Here is a 16,608-nt window from a genome sequence, read left to right as displayed (position 1 = left end):
CCAATTGCCTAAACTATGTATGTGTTTATACTTGCAAATATTATCCTATCAATTTTATCAAAAGTGATATTTTAAAATTAACATAATTAGCAATCAATCTTTTACCATTATCAATATGCTTAACCCTGTTGGAAATAAAAGGAATAAGCTTTATTATATTTGATGAACATAATCGTCATTTATCTTTTGTTTAGTCATTATTTGTCTTATGTCTCTAAATAAGGGCAGTATTGTCCACAAGTTTTAATTAGGGTTGTTACCTAATGTTATAAGAGAGGTTGAGGTCACAAGGGACCTCTATGCCACTCTATTTTCCTCTTTCTCTCTCACACATCTCTCTCTCTCCCTTCGTCATCATTTTTATTTTCTTTCTTCTCTTTTTCTCTCTAAATCCGACCAAACTATTTTATTCTCTACTTTAATTTCAACTTGATAACAGAGTAAGAAGAGGGAAAAAAGGGGGCCAATCTTCAAAAAGCTGCACAGTAACTGTGTTTAGGGCTAACATCATCCTTTGGGTTAGATGACATCATCATGCCTAAAATCCTAATTTTTTTCAGTAATACCTGTGCAAAAGGAGGTGAGTTTTTTTATGATTTTGGATGCTGATCAAGTATTTATTCAAAAACCTATTGTTGGATGGATTAGGGTTGTATACCCCAATCAAATGAACATTGTTTATGTTGTCTTTTGATTTTTTCAGGAAATAAGGGAGCGTAATCTGATCTGAGGATGTAACCAGATCTGTAAAACATTTTATTTGAAAAGAACAAAAGGTGTAACTTGAACTCGATTGTTGATTAAGATCTAAGGGTGTAGCCAGATCTTGACCACAATAGAGAATGTCTTTACAAGCATCGAATATGGAGTCATCTAGACCCCAAATCACCACAGTCAAGTTTGATGGAACCAACTGTTTAGAATGGGCCAGGTCAATTAGACTATTTTTGGGTGGAAAGAAAAAATTGGGATACATTGCTGGCCGTGTAGAAAAACTCGACCTGAAAGATGCTAAATATTCAAACTGGGAGGCCGAAGATGAGGCTATTATGAACAGCAAACTATTTTCTATGCAGCCCAATACAAGTCGATCCTTTATGAACTACAACACCTCTAAGGAATTATGGAAGGCAATCTCCGAGTCCTATTCCCAAAAGAAAAATAGTACAAGGGTTTATGAATTGGAGTAGCAACTCAGCGATTTTAAATAGGGTGACTTATAGTTGTTGGAAACGTCTTTGATTCCGATTCACTTCACTTTAAGAATTGGAATCGTGAAATCGCGGGTGCCAAATGATTCTTAATATTGGGATCGTCGTTCGTACAATGAAAATCATTGCAAGAGTAATTCTCAATAATCGGAATCGCAATCCAATAAAATAGGAACCGTGATTCCTATTTGTAGGAATCAGTATCCCATCATGTTGGAAATGAGTCTCCTACCTTTCAAGAATCGCACGACCCCAAACATGATCTGACGAAATAGGAATCGTGATTCCTACATTACTGGAACCATTGTCCCCATCGATTTGGATTTAAAATCCCCACAATTCAGGAAGTGTGCACCAATCCCCTCCGGTATATGAGAGAAGTATTTTGCGAGAAACGATTTAAATTTTTATATTTTTTACAAGCTTCAAATCTTAAGTCCATATTTCTAGTGCAATTCCCTAAGGCAATCACATTATGCAGGTCGAGATCTTTGTCAACACTCGCATACATTTGAGCTGTCACCCAAACATCTTACCTTGAGGTGGGGCAGCCACACACTACGTGATTTATAGATTGATAAATTTAGGTTCAAAATGAATCAAGCTTATCATAAACTCTTTCTGAAGAAGGATATTGCTGGAATTACTTCCCTTATTGTGTACGTTGATGATATTGCTGTGACAGGGGATGATGTGAAGGGCATTGAGGATCTTAAAGCTTATTTAAGCAAGGTGTTTGATATCAAAGATTTAGGACCCCTTAAGTATTTTTTGGGAATTGAAGTAGCGAGATCGAGAAGGCCCCTACCCATTTTTAATTAATATAAAATAAGAAAGTAACAACTCATTAGTTTACAACCCTATAATAGGACAGTTGCACCAAATTATAACTAAAAGCAAGGAAATACAATCCAGCGGTCTCGAGCGCCAAATAGTGGCCCCAGAACTAAAAGAAACTTTCTTAGCAATGGCATCGGCTACCATATTGGCCTCACAAAAAATATGGCAAATTGACCCTGTACTAGTGGAAAGCTTGCTCCGACAATTAGCTGCAATCATATGTAAGCTCCATGGGGCACAGCACCGATCATGAATGATATTCACAAGTAGGGAAAAAACACTTTCTACTTTGGGAGGAAAACAATTATTCTCGATAGTTTAAATTGACTATTTAACAAATGAAAGACATAAAGGGAGTTACGAAATCCAAGAAAATATTTTCTAATAGAGACAGAATTCTTTAAATGAAAGTTAAGAAACTAAATAAATTAATGAAAACTGTCATACTTTCGACTAATATAATATAAAAAAATCATCAATTGAAAATATTAATAATTAAAAATCAAAGAAAAGATTTTAGAGAATATTTGAAGTGAGATACAATAAATGCATGAAATGATACAAAGGGCATTATGAAATCCATGAAAAGATTTTTTATAATAAATTACAGATTTTAAATGAAAAAGAAGAGAAGAAAACAAAAATATGAAATATATCCATCAATATAATTAACTTTGGAATAATATAAAATAATACAAATCATCAATTAAGTAGAGAATTTGGAGGAGTGGATCAAGATACTTTGCAGTCAATGATCGAGATCTCTTTAAGTTAGGAAACGAGATTCCAATAGGTAGGGATCAAGATCCCCTGATGGGAGGAAGCGAGTACTGCTCGGGCTTCGGCTCCGGGATCGCTGGATCGAGATTCCAAGAAGGGATCGCCACCCCTTGACCAAGATCCCTATAACTATGGACTGGATCCAAATCCACTGTAGCTTCTTCTGGTAAACCTCTTTGCTCTAATGCTGATTCCATTAAAGCATCGATTCCCCAACAAGCCTTGTCAACAGGTGGTTCATCAGGCTAATTGACTCAAAAGCTACCAAATGCATGACTAGTGATAATTCTCCTTCGCTGGTTGAAAGCCAGTTACTTCTACATACCCACAAATGTAGCAGACGGATCACCTCTACATATTTCTGGGAAGATAAATTAGACCCAGCCCCACAGTTCAAGTAAACCTCACGCATTCTGATTCTCAATGTTCCTTAAAATGCTGATTCCACTGAAGTGTTAATCCAGCCCAATAAACCCTGTCAACAGGTAGTTCATCAGGCTAATTGACTCAAGAGTTATGAGTTACCTAACACATGATGAGTGATTTTCTCCTTCACTAGTTGAAACCCAGTTAGTTCTAATATACCACAGATGTAGCATACGGGTCCCATATTTCTAGATTGGATCTAACCGCTCCAGCCCAACACTTCATGGAAACATCAACCACTCTATGTTCCTAAACTTTCCACATATCTTATTCCCATTCGGGGGATAATTCTTACCTAGTGTCATGTACAATATTTTCCTGGCAGATGGTTCATTCAATACCCAAATATGGGAAAATGACTCGGAAAGGTTTCCAGAAGAAAAGATGTGCATGTATTGAGTAATTTCTATCCATGCATGATCTTTGTCATCTGTCCCTACCACTGGTTTGTTTACAAAACCATTTCACATGTGAATGTTAGATTACATCACCTGATAGTTATGGGGATCACCATACTAAGGTCACAGACCCACTCCTAAATCCTGATCCCATGATTCCGGAGCAGGTTCAATAGGGACAGCAATTCCCTAACATGAGGGAATGTGCTCTATTCATCCAGATCGCATTCCCATTACAGCTAATATTTGATATGGTTCTCCAGGGATTGATATCCTAGTATGACAGGAACCGCAATTCTATCATAAGTGAGACGGGTACCGAAATATAACTGGGATCATGCTCCCCAGTCCATACACGACCGCTGTCTGTATTATGAACACCTCAACATAATTACAGATTCATAGGTCTCAATATTTGAAGCTAATAATTAACTGGAAGCAGGAAGACATAAGTGAGAAGAACATAAGATATAGTAGATTTTTATGTCCATTACCAGATTTATGTATGTAAACATTTATAACTAAAGTAAAACACAATGCACAACATGTGTTTATCAGCATTATAAAATACAAGTCAAGTCTACTCTTACGATGACCCAATTGCCCACAGCTCACCATGGCAAAACATTTATAGCACTCAAAACCAAAGCTCAAAAAAAACTAACATAATTAAAAGTAAGGAAATAACCCAGAGTACACCACGGCATTTCACACCACTTGCAGTATGCTCCCAGAATGTAGTTGGGCATAGCTGCCCTCGAGCCGTGGGATTCTCATAAGGTAATTCTTTAGGAGCAGTTCATGTGCCTCTGCTTAAATCACCAATTCTTGGTTGGCAAGACCATGATCTACACAACCTCTAACAATTTGCTCATGTCTGCACCACTAACAAACATGCAGAGGATGGATTGGAATCTGGATGGCAGGAAGGTCACTCACAGGATGGATCAGAAAATGTATGGCGAAAAGGTGGCTTGAATGTTGACTCAGATATTGGATCATAGGAATAAGACTCAGAGGCTGGCTCGGATAGGGGATTGTATGAAGGGGTTCGCTCCCTATCATGACCCCACACGCTTGATATCCAGTTACACATGGACCTTAGACGAAATCTAAGCTCTAAGGGCATATGTCATGTACAATTGGACCACAATGACATGTACCAAAGGGGTCCGCATTACAAAGCTCAATAATCAATACTCTATACTTCAAAAAGAATAAAAAATAAAAATTATTACCCATGAATCACCTTTTTAACAATCTGCCTGTCATGTGACTGGCTCATAAACTTATCAGAATAAATATTGGCACCAATGTCATGGGTGCCATAATCAACACCACCAGGTGAAAAATAGTATACATAGTTTACCAAACTCCAATAGAGGTAAAATACCCCGTTCAAATTACAATATTTTGGTTAATAATAAATAGAAATATGACACTACTATTCCACAGCATGTGCAAGAGGTTTATGACAATTCCACAGCATGTGTCATGCACATGCATAACCAATGAAATTATAAAGTATTTTAAAAAATATCATATTTTAAATTGAAATATTTAAGAAATATTAATTTATAATTAAAACAAGAAATCAAGAAAGTGTCATATTCATTTTTTAATGAAAAAATTGCATGAATCCTTATAATTTGAAAAACTCAATTCATCTTATCTTGAGAAAAACTATTTTATTAGGAGCATATTGTAGAAGGATAACTTATTCTTAGAATCCCTAATTTTAAAATGGCAAAAAAAAATTGGTTAAACAAGAAAAAAAATAAAATTAAAAAGATTGCTTTCTTGGATGATGGTGACACGCGAGCGTATCCCAAGAAGTTAGTATGTGTAGTACATAGATTGCGTTACGAACGTGTGATTACATTATTATCAATCACCATATGAATCAAAAGTAACAAAAACTTCAAAATCACATGGCTTTTCATTTTTATTTTTTTTAATTAGTTAATGGTGCACATTACTTTTAGCAATTTTTTGGGTTGTCATGCACATATAGTGGTTAATCTATCTCTTATAAAGATAGTGTTTCTATTGCTAGAAGCCAAGGGCTGTTGAATATTTAATGTTGTAATCTCATACATGACTACTCATGTCTTTCATACTTCAATTAAGCTGGTGAATATGTTAGTAGGAATCTTTTTTTATTTGAATGTGTACAAAGCAATATTGACTAATTATGTGGATGGATCCAGAAGAAAACACATTACCATATTGACGATTAAAAATTTCACCAATTTGATTTAGATCAGGACTTTAGGTGATTCCAAACGAATAGAATGGTCGGACTTGGGGTATTGTTGTAACCTCAACGTAGGAATGTAGGAGAAGTGTTCTCCAATCTAATAAATGCTCTAGTAAACAAGTTGGCTATGAATCAGCTCAACTCAAACCCAAATGGGTCCTCGAACCTGACATTAGGGGTCTCACTATTGGATGCCCAGACCTTGGCCAGATTGATACTAATTGGTTACCATTTTGTACAGAAGCTTTTCACGTTTGGATCAAATCGGCCAAAACCAAGAGCTGCATCAGTCCAAGTCAAGTACATGGTAACAATTCTACTCAGAAACATGTATGGACCCCAAGAAAGACAAGACTAGATCTCAATGACATTGACCGGACCATCCGAATCCGGGTCCCAAAGGTCAGTCCAGACCCGGACTACTATTGAGCAACCATCTCTGACACAATCGTTGCAAACCCATAGGGTCCCAATCTACAAGACTTGGAAACAACATGATGAGTCGGTTTGGTGCCCCAACCCAGATCATGTTGCACCACCAAGTTACCGATGTTATAAAAAGATCTTGTTAAGTGTGAGTCGAATAGTCTGAAACTAGGAGCCAGACCAGTCTAGGTCAAGTACGAGGCTATATTCCCATGGTCACAAACAGTGCAACCATAGCCGCACCACCATTCATGCTGGCTTCAGGCCATGTGCCCCCACATGCAGACCTTGAACGTGCATTGTGCCACATGTGCCAATATACGCAGCATGTGCACATGTGAAAAGCTAACCGCAAAACCTATGCACGTGCCACACATGCATTTGAGAGCAACGGGTGGATCCCAATGCATGTGCACACATGTCGCACGTGTGCCATACGTGCGTGGTTGTGCATTCCTCACATCCCAACATGGCATGTGGCCGTTGCTGCCTGAAGCGACCATGAAGTGGTCATGCACCCGCTAGTCCACCGTGGGGGACCAACATGGGTGCAACATGGGTGCACACTTTGCACGAAAGCACACGGACTGTGGGGATCCACATGGCCTGTGTGGACGCACAATGGTATGTCACACATGACTACCATGGAGCGTTTGACAAGCTCGTGCACACCCCGCACATGAAGATTGTGCACGTGCATGCATCGCACGCCCACTGTTCATATCCCACGCTTGCAAGGGCCTTTTTGCGACAAAAAAATACAGAAAATGGGAAAAAAGGGCAACAAACTCTTCAAAAACTAGCCAACAAACTTTCTAAACACTAAGATTTTTGCATTTTCATGCACTAACCACAAAGGCTATCAGATCCAAGAGACAACTCTATTTTAATAGCTCAGATACCAATGCAAGAATCATTTGTAAACACTAAGGGCGTGTTTGATAAGTGGGAGTTTTTGAAAGTAGGAGTTAAATGTCCTATTTCCATGTTTGATATTATTGTGTGGAAGCTATAAAGTGGAAGGGCAGCCTTCCATGCAGCTTTTTTTAGTGTTAAAATGAGTTCATTTTTGGAAGATCTCCCTTCCATAAAAAATGATGGAAGAGCAGTCTTCCATAATTTATGGAGAAGATTCCTTCCACTCCCAAAAACTCCACATGTCAAACGCCCTAAACGTAGTGGAAACACAAAATTAAAGGATAAATAGAGTCATACATCGTTTTGAACATGATTATACTCTTACGGTTGATGTAGTTCCTTTTGTTCCTATTGAGCATGATTCCCTTTGGTGAAAAGTTTGATGCCAACAAATCTAGAACTTAAAGTGCAATACACGGCTCAAATCCTCGAGCCCTCGGATGGAGATAGTGTAAGAGTTCTCAGAAAGGGATGTAGGAAATACTTAGTTTTCTAGAGAAAAACTTAAACTGGAAAGTAGAGAAAATAAAATGGTGGGAAAGAGGAGAAAGAAGCATGTGATGCTCTTAAAAAAAGTTCGAGTTATTGTATTCTCCCTCTCTACAAACCCCCTCCATATAAATGGCCCCTTCCAAGATTCCCTATCTTGGAATGACTCTTATATAGTCTATATGCCTATCAAAATTATTTGGCTTCGATATCTATCCCAAGATTTTTCTAAAATACCTATGCTAATCCTATTGTTCCCATCTCAACTCAATGCCACAAACAAAGTCCATCATTCTTTGGAAGTCCTTCCACCCATAAGGGGAGAACCTTCCAAAAAACTATTAAGAGCCACAATCACATCAATGAACAATTAAATTTACAGGCACCGTTGCACAGTAACAGTATACAGCCTCAGAGAAGGAAAATTAGACCCTAACATTCCGAATAACTTTGCATATGAGTGTGTGCTTTCGACATATTATATATTTTATTGGAGTAGCTCACAAAATAGAATGCAACTAGCAAGATACCCTTTCTTGATAGCGCTCATAGGACCCATGCTTTGGCCCTAAAACTATAATCATGTTCTTTTATACTACTTGTATGCCATTGAAGCTGGTAAAATGTAGGAAATCTAAATTGTATGTCGTTTTGGACAATGGTTACAATTAGCTTGCCTCTTGTTGTGAGATTTTGCATCAGAAATGCAAACACTCACTTGATGACGAGGATAAAAAAGCCAACTCTAAAAATTTCGACCAGATGTTGATTACTAGCTGTGAGCCTTTGCTGGCTTCACCGAGTTCCAGTGGGATGCATGGAGATCTTCATGAGAAATAATGTTGCCAAAGGTACGATTTCGATCTGGTCGAACCATGTTTCTCTATGACATGCTCTATACTCCTAGGATGAGAAGAAGCCTACTCTCATCACCCAAACTCACTTCAGAAGGATTGTTCTACTTTTGGTGGTGTTCTTTATGATGGCCTATTTACTTTCGATTTAGAAGAGCCTCTTTGTTATTCTCCTTTTTTTGTTGATGCATCCCCTCTTTCTCGTTCTCCTTCTTTCTCTATTGTGCCTTATGATGCTTTTACTTCCATGTTATGGGATGCATGATTTTTCCATATCAATAAATATAGGATAGCAACATTAATTAAAAAAGGGCTTTTAGGATTGTTGACCAAAGTAAACTTACCCATGTGTAGACCTCATGAATAGGAAAATCGACTAGAAAAACATTTCCTTAAGTTCAAAGATCAAAGAACCTCAAGAATTTATCCACTCAGACATTTGTGGTCCCATTTGTGTTCTTGCCCTTTCGCCACCATAGGTTTATATGCTTTATGAGACATTCTCCCTAGTACTGAGATAGTCTCAACTCATACTTGCTATCATAACATATATGGCCTTGGAACTCTACCAAATGTACCTTAAGACGGAGTTCCTTAACGGAATCTAGAGGACTAGATATACATGGAGCAACTAAAGGGTTATGAGATCCATGGGCAAGAACATAAAGCATATAAACCTATCAAGCCAATTTATGGACTTAAGCAATCCTCTAAACCATGGGACATGAAATTTCATATGGCTATAAGCTCGTATGGATTCTCAATGATCAAGCAAGATTGTGAGTATACTTTATACGCCATATGATCTTGTCGTTGTACTATCGACGGCATCTTAATAGCAGGTAATAACAAGGAGATGATCGACGCCACTAAGGAGTGGTTGTTCCCCAATTTTGACATGAAAGACATGGATCAGATGAATTATGTGCTCGGTGTTAAGATCAAACAGGATCGTTCTAAGATGTTCCTAAGTTTATCCAAGAGAATTACATAAAGAAAATATTAAAACTATTGAAATATTAAAACTATTGAATATGAGTAAATGCATAGAAGGGTCATGTACTTTGTCTAACTCTTTGCCCTAAGGGCCCCAAAAAAAAAGAACAAAAAGATGTCGAGTGTACCCTATCCGAGTGCAATAGGCAGTCTCATGTATGCCATGTTATGCACAAGACCATGTCTTATGTTGTAGGGCATGTAAGTCACTACCAAAGCAATCCCGGTCGAGAACATTGGCGAGCTACGCCGAGGAATACTCTAATATGTCTAGTAAATCACAAAATACTAGTTGATTTTTCAAGGAAATGATCTAAAGTTGCAAGAATTCAGTGATGTTGATTGGGCAGACAACTTGGATGAGTGCAATTCGACATCTGGATATGTCTTCACTTTGGGTCTGGAAAGAGAGATTTCCTGGTGTAACAAGAAGCAAACATGCGTGGCACTATCAACTATAAAGGTGGAGTACTCGCAAGAAGGCATTTGGCTTAAGAGCTCTAGCGGTCGTATCAAGTGCTAGAGAGCCTGTGACAATTTTTTGTGACACCACGGAAGCATTGGCTTCACAAAGGACTCAAATTATCACAATAAAACAAAGCACATAGAAATCAAGTATGATTAAAGATGTCATAGAGAAAAAGGAGATAGTCCCAACACATATTCCCACAAGCAGGATGGTAGCAGATCCCCCAACTAAGCCTATAGCTAGAGAGTGTATAAGGCTTGTGTCAAGAGAATGGGACTCAAATTTCGTTGATTATTTTTGCACCTAGACTATTGTCAAACTCCTTCACATTTCATTTCCTTTCATTTATATGAGTGATTTATGGTTTGGATGCACATTCACATTTGCACACTAGGACGCGTGTTCATTAAGAAACAAATCATCGGCAGACAAAGGTTTGCTTCTTGAACAGCATGACTACCCTCAATGATAGGGACATTGGAGAATAAGACATAAGACACACACTAGTGCATGAGTATCGCCTCGATGTGACATCGAGATGAGAATTCATGATTGAAACTGACATGATTCATATCTGTATATCGTCCTACCAAATCATGTAGCCTATATAACAGGTGTGAGCATCAGGGTTGCTCAGGATAGGTGCATGGCTGCAGCCATAGGGTGCGTTGGTTGCAACAGACACATGGCAATGACCGAACTAAGACATGAAAGGTGTAAATCTCACGTAGATCGCAGTACCATCTATAATTTACATTACAACATGTAACTCATGCCGCACATGCACAGCAAGAACACCATGACTATAGAGATAGAGGTGTAGATGATGATCCATGTTCCTAATTACATAGTAGGAAATAAGCCAGTCACTTAGTGACCCACATTGCCCTCATAGACCCTGTGACTATATTAGGAAATGGAGACTTGATGCTGCTAATTTAGTGTGCCTTCCCATGTCATTGTTGGTTCGGTTGTGTTGAGGGCGGAGCTAGAAAGTAGTTAGGTTAAAAACGAAATAAAAGTATGATTAGAGGAAGAGCATTGGCATCGTACTCTGATTGGTAGCTAGAGAAGATCAATGTACTCCATGAAGCTCATCAGCTACGCAACAATGTAAAGCTTTCGGTCTAGAATGTTCTTTTGCGAAATATTTTGAAAAGCTATTATAATGTAATGTAATAATTTTGCAAATGAATTTCTCGGCTTGCATAAGAACGATGTTTATAAAATAGGTTGAGTAGAATTACATGATGTTGGAGTTATGACCCTTTCAAGACCTTACATCCAAGAATCCTCAATCAGTGAGCGTGAGGGGGTGAAGATGATTCTAGGTGCTTGGTGCACTGGGGCCTAGAATCATATACCCCGAGTACATGAGGCATTGAGAAACATCGGTGAGAGAGAGAGAGATTGCTTACAGAGGTGTGAGGGCCACCTCTGAGTCAGGGATATACCTAGATTGTACGCCTCATGGATGATGTGTTCGCCAAGGCTAAGAGAATCAAAAAGATATTAGAACTTGAGTGCCTTAAGAGTGATGGCCTTGTATAGGATGGTCATGACTTATAGGACATGAGTCCGTACCCTGACACAAGACCACCATATAGCATGTGCATCCACAATCGCATAGAAAGCCACTCTTCTAATGTGTGATCTAACTATACATGTTCCTTCAGATATATGAGTATTTCTACCCCAAGGGTGCACCTGTAATCCACTGACACCTAAAAATGATGGGACATTGATTAGAGAGACTTTGATAAACATTACATGCCCATGCCATAGACTAGAGAAAGGCCTGTTGCTTGTTCGGTAATTCTGAGTTAATGGACCATTATTTCAAACTATCCCAGTGGAGTACTCCAGTAACCTAGATTTCAAGCCTAGATATTTCATTTACCAATTCTTTATTTTATTTTGATTCCAAAATGAGTATTTATGATAGAAAATGGTTAATGGGATTTTTTGAAAAACAATTGGAATTTTTTGGAATTTTTCTGGAGCAATAAAATGAGCATTATTGAATTAGTTTGAGAAATTCTAATCAAGGACAAACTGGCCATAGGGTGACGATGTGTCACCCACATCATCCCCCTAGCATGCTGATGTCATCATGACATCATCACTAGTGAGGGGTCCTATTTTGGCATTTTTGAAATTGTTTTATAAAGTTTGAAATGAAATTTATGTTTTTCTAAGTGAATATTTAGTCATATGTCAATTTAGCACACTTTTGGTCACATTCACATGTGCCTAGGAATTTGGGCATGCCATGAAATTTTGGTTTAAACCCTAATTGATGGAGAAAATGATTTATTAAAGTAGCTCTTTATGAGGCATCACCTCATTGGCTTAAGCCCTATGAATCTTACAAAATGGCTTCATCCCATTGGATGAATGGGAGATATTTTACAAATTACATGAGGGGCACCCCTCCCCTCTACACTTTGACTATTTCTTTAATTTCAAAATTCACCATGGGCACTTTTGGATCAAGAAATAGCATTTGTGAAAATTATTCTCTATAAAGGACAATTTGGTAAAATGGCTAGATATAGAGTTTTTTTAAGGAGTGATAAGGGTGTGCAAATCCCATCCCTTGATCTTGATGGCTAGACACGGAGGAGTGACTATGATCAAAACCCTCTCATGAGCCATGGATGATGAGCATCAAAGGCCTTGATCAACTCACTTAAAATGTCACACTTGAAATTGCCTATTTATGTCACACTTAACTTCATTTTCAAGACAACACAACTCAAGCTCTCTCTCTCTCTCTCTCTCTCTCTCTCTCTCTCTCTCTCTCTCTCTCTCTCTCTCAGTGAAAGAAATAACAAAAGGGAGAGAGTTCCATGCCCCACATGTTGGGTGCCTTCTTTCTTCTTCTTCTTATGGAGTTGTGCTCTCCCTCATGACTATATAATCTACAACCTTTTATCTATCGTGTCTTATGCATAAGGCAATCTCCAAAACCCAACTTCTTCATTGAATAAATCCTTGATTCCATTTGCTTGCTGCATTCATTATGACTATTGAGTATGCCCTTGAAACTATGCATCCACTTCATCTTACATGCATAGTCTAGACCATCCTTCATACAAATTGAGCACCATTTCCTCAACATTTTCGTCACCAATTTTTCTGAGAAATATTTTAGTATAACAGCAAGCATTTTATGACATTTTGAAAATCATTTGATGAGAACTTAATCATAGAGTGTCCCCTTTGAAAAACTACCCCTATTTTGATTACTTCATAACCATATATCCCCATTTAATGTGAGAAGTCCATACCTTATCTTTGCTTACTGTTTTGATCATCAAAAGATCATCTCTCTCTCATTTTAAAGTTAACCAAGTCATTTCAAGTGTGCATAAGCTTCCCACTTCATAAGTGAGACCAATCCTTATGATTTGAGCCATATGTGTCTTCATCCATAGGGACAAAATTAAGTCCCTAAAAGGTCTGCCTATAGGACATAGGCACAAAGCGTTCGACTATTGGCTTCCCACTGATATTTGCATTGTATTTACTGTAATTTAGAGTAATTGAATGTTTTGTGGTATGGAGACTTGAGTGTATTATATTTGGAGCATGTTTATGTTGTTATTATTTAGCCTATGTCTTAATGCAATCATATCGAAGTCCTTGGCGACCATGTAAAATGAGCTCAATCCATAGTTTCCAATGATCAAGTATTTACTGTAATTTAGAGTAATTGATTGGTATGAAGACTTGAGTGTATTATATTTGAAGCATGTTTGTGTTGTTATTATTTAGCTCATATCTTAAAGCTATCATATCTAAGTCCTTGGCAACCATGTAAAACGAGCTCAATTCAAAGATTCCAATGATCAAATCAATTTTGCACATGTACGTGTTTGTTTATGAAGGAAAAACTTGTACTTAATGTATTTGATGAAATTTTAAAGTAACGTATATTTTGGGAATGTGAATTGTATAGTTCTGTAATTTTGAGTACATGAGTATAGTCTTGTGTTATTCAATCACCTTGTTGAATCTTATCTTTGGACTTTGCCAAGGGACCAATTTTATTTTAAGTATAAGAAACCAAGTTTAGTGGCCGGAAATAGTATACATTGGTGCAAATGTCATGCAAATGGAGTACCATAGCATTATAATGAAAAAAACGATTTTAAATTGAGTCACTTGAACCTGGCTCAATACACATGAAGGTTAAGTAGTCTCCTAAACATAGAAAAATTCACGAGTGATTAGTCGAGATACTCAATCTGTGTGACCAAGAGAGTCTAGGGAAGGCTGGAGTTATTTTTTTAATAGAGAGAAGAGGTGTTCCACGTTAGTTTTGATGAAAAACTTAATATGATTCTCTTTGTAAAGATGTTGTCGCTACTTAAGGTCTCACAGTTCATTTGCCCATGTACCATATGGGAAAGTGTCTCACAAACGGACATATCTCCACCCACTAAGGGACGCATGGGAGGTGTTCGTTTTCTAGAAGGACCCAGTGAGATGGGAATCCTAATAGGATTAGGATTTGAATTTTAGAAAATTCCTGAAGAAATATATCTAAGCTAAAGTATTTGGATAGACATATAGATTAGATAAGGTCCTTCCAAGATAGGGAATCTTGGAAGGGGCCCATCTACATAAAGGGGCCATGTATAGAGAGAGAATACAAGAACTTTGACTTTTTTATAAGAGCATCATGGCCTCTTTCTCCTCTCTTTCCCAGCTTTTGCTTTCCCTACTTCCCAACCTGAGTTTCTCTCTCTAGAAAAAGTCGACCTGAAACCTCAAGCCGAAGGAGTCACACTTAAATGGAGCAAAAGGAACGACACCAACCGCAAGAGGGTAATCGAAATCAGAAGGGCATGTAAAATCTTTTTTATCCTTTGATTTTGAGTTCAACTGCGTTTTGGATTCATCAATGGATCCTACATTTCTAATCCCTTAATTTTGCGTTTTCTTTGCATTTGGCCAATGAACCCTATAGTCTCCTCTAGTCTTTTATGCCTAGATTGGATAGCATATCTCATCCTTTGAGAAGTCAATGCTCCTCCATTATAAATAGCATTTTGAAATTTAGGACCCAAAAATATGCAACCCAAAGCATAAAGAATTAAAGAAATGCATGTGGAGGGTTGGAGCAAAGTAAAGTCAATCAATCCCCATTAAGGGAATAACATTGTGTAAGTCAGAAATTATTCTATTTACCAATTGTTTCATTGCATCCTAAAATGTTATATAGTTGCCATCTAATTTTTAATACCTGCAGTTGTGCTGCAATACAAAATTTGCTGGAGTCAGACATCGTTCATATTTGACACAACTTTAAAGTTTCTTTGGTTGAATACATTTATGTGAAAGACAAGGAGCAAGCTAGAGCATGGGAGATTAAAATCGCCCAATCTTTAGTCGATTCAACCTTTGGCTGCCTAGAATGGCAGTATTCTAGAACGTCTATTTAACTAGTTAAATTGATTTGAACTGTTCGTACATGCTTTCATACTAATGTTGCAGTATTGATCTGCCATATTTGGTTATCAATTCATTTCTAAGTTGGTATTGGATAACTAAGCCACTACATGACAGGAATTTGAACGAAAGCCGAAAACACAGTCACTATCACAAACAGCGCGTGAATTTTATCAAGTCAAAAAGCAATAGTATTGAGCATAGATTGTAACCCTTGCATCAGCGCTCCTTTTTTTTTTGAATGGTAACTCTTGCATCAGCTCTATTGATCAAAAGTCAAAACAAAGAAACTTTCCAGTTGAAAAACGAGTTACAGAACCAAATTGCAAACCCATTATTAAATTACACATATCACAAGTGGAAACTGTAAACCCATAAATTTTCAGGGTTTAGACCATTCATTCCATAATTCAAACACCAATAAACTAAAGTAAGGCAGATTTAGAATATAGATAGATAGAGAGAGAGAGAAGGGGGAAGAGAGGGGGGAGAACCTGTTCCGGCCGCCAATTAGGATGCGGAAATTGGGGCATTTCTTGGCAAGGGCGGTGGCTGTAGAACCACCGACACGACCAGTGCCTCCAAGAATCAAGACCCTATAATCAGAACTGGAATCCTTTTTCATCATTCTGTTATTAGGTTTTGGATTTGGGGGCTCTTTCCCTGCTCTTAAGAAGCAGGAGGTGACTCCCCAACTCATATGGGAACCACACCCCGCCATTTTTCCCCTTTCTTTCGACGGCCGGTTGGTGTCTCTAGTTTTTCCTTTCATAACTACTCCTTATCCAGTATTGTGGATGACGTGGCATATCCTGGTGAATGATGGCGTGGCCAAGCCGCGGTCCCCCTCCTTGGTTTCCAGCACCAACTCAATCTCCAAGCTTGTTTGATTGATTTTAGGGATAATTACAAACACAAAAAAAACCCAAAACCCGTCAACCTACCCCAACTTTACTATTTTATCTAAAATATAATTTCTATTTAACAAACAAGTCCATCTAATTAAAAAATAAAAAAATACCTAAACTATCTTTTTTTTTACTTTTACCTTACCCACGTCTCACTCCTCTATCCCATCAAA

At 37.8% G+C, this 16,608-nt stretch overlaps 1 protein-coding gene across 25 annotated transcripts in view; it reads right to left on the bottom strand.

The window, feature by feature from the left end:
• LOC18433308 (Saccharopine dehydrogenase) overlaps nt 1-16,271 on the bottom strand; it is a 49,202-nt gene extending 32,931 nt beyond the window's left edge. For all 25 annotated transcript variants that reach the window (XR_016052830.1, XR_016052840.1, XR_016052839.1 and 22 more), the window contains exon 1: nt 16,022-16,271. Coding sequence is in view for 5 of the 25 variants with exons in the window: in XM_088863004.1 (XP_088719130.1) it covers nt 16,022-16,248 (227 nt within the window). In the remaining 20 variants the exon portion in view is untranslated. The remainder of the gene's footprint in view (nt 1-16,021) is intronic.
• Between the last annotated feature and the right edge of the window lie 337 nt (nt 16,272-16,608).

Source organism: Amborella trichopoda, chromosome 1, assembly GCF_054954075.1.
Source record: "Amborella trichopoda isolate Santa Cruz 75 chromosome 1, AtrichopodaSantaCruz75HAP2 v2.0, whole genome shotgun sequence".
Classification (NCBI taxonomy): Eukaryota; Viridiplantae; Streptophyta; class Magnoliopsida; order Amborellales; family Amborellaceae; genus Amborella; species Amborella trichopoda.
The sequence above is the reverse complement of the archived record's forward strand: the minus strand, read 5'-3'. Positions and strand labels throughout refer to the sequence as shown.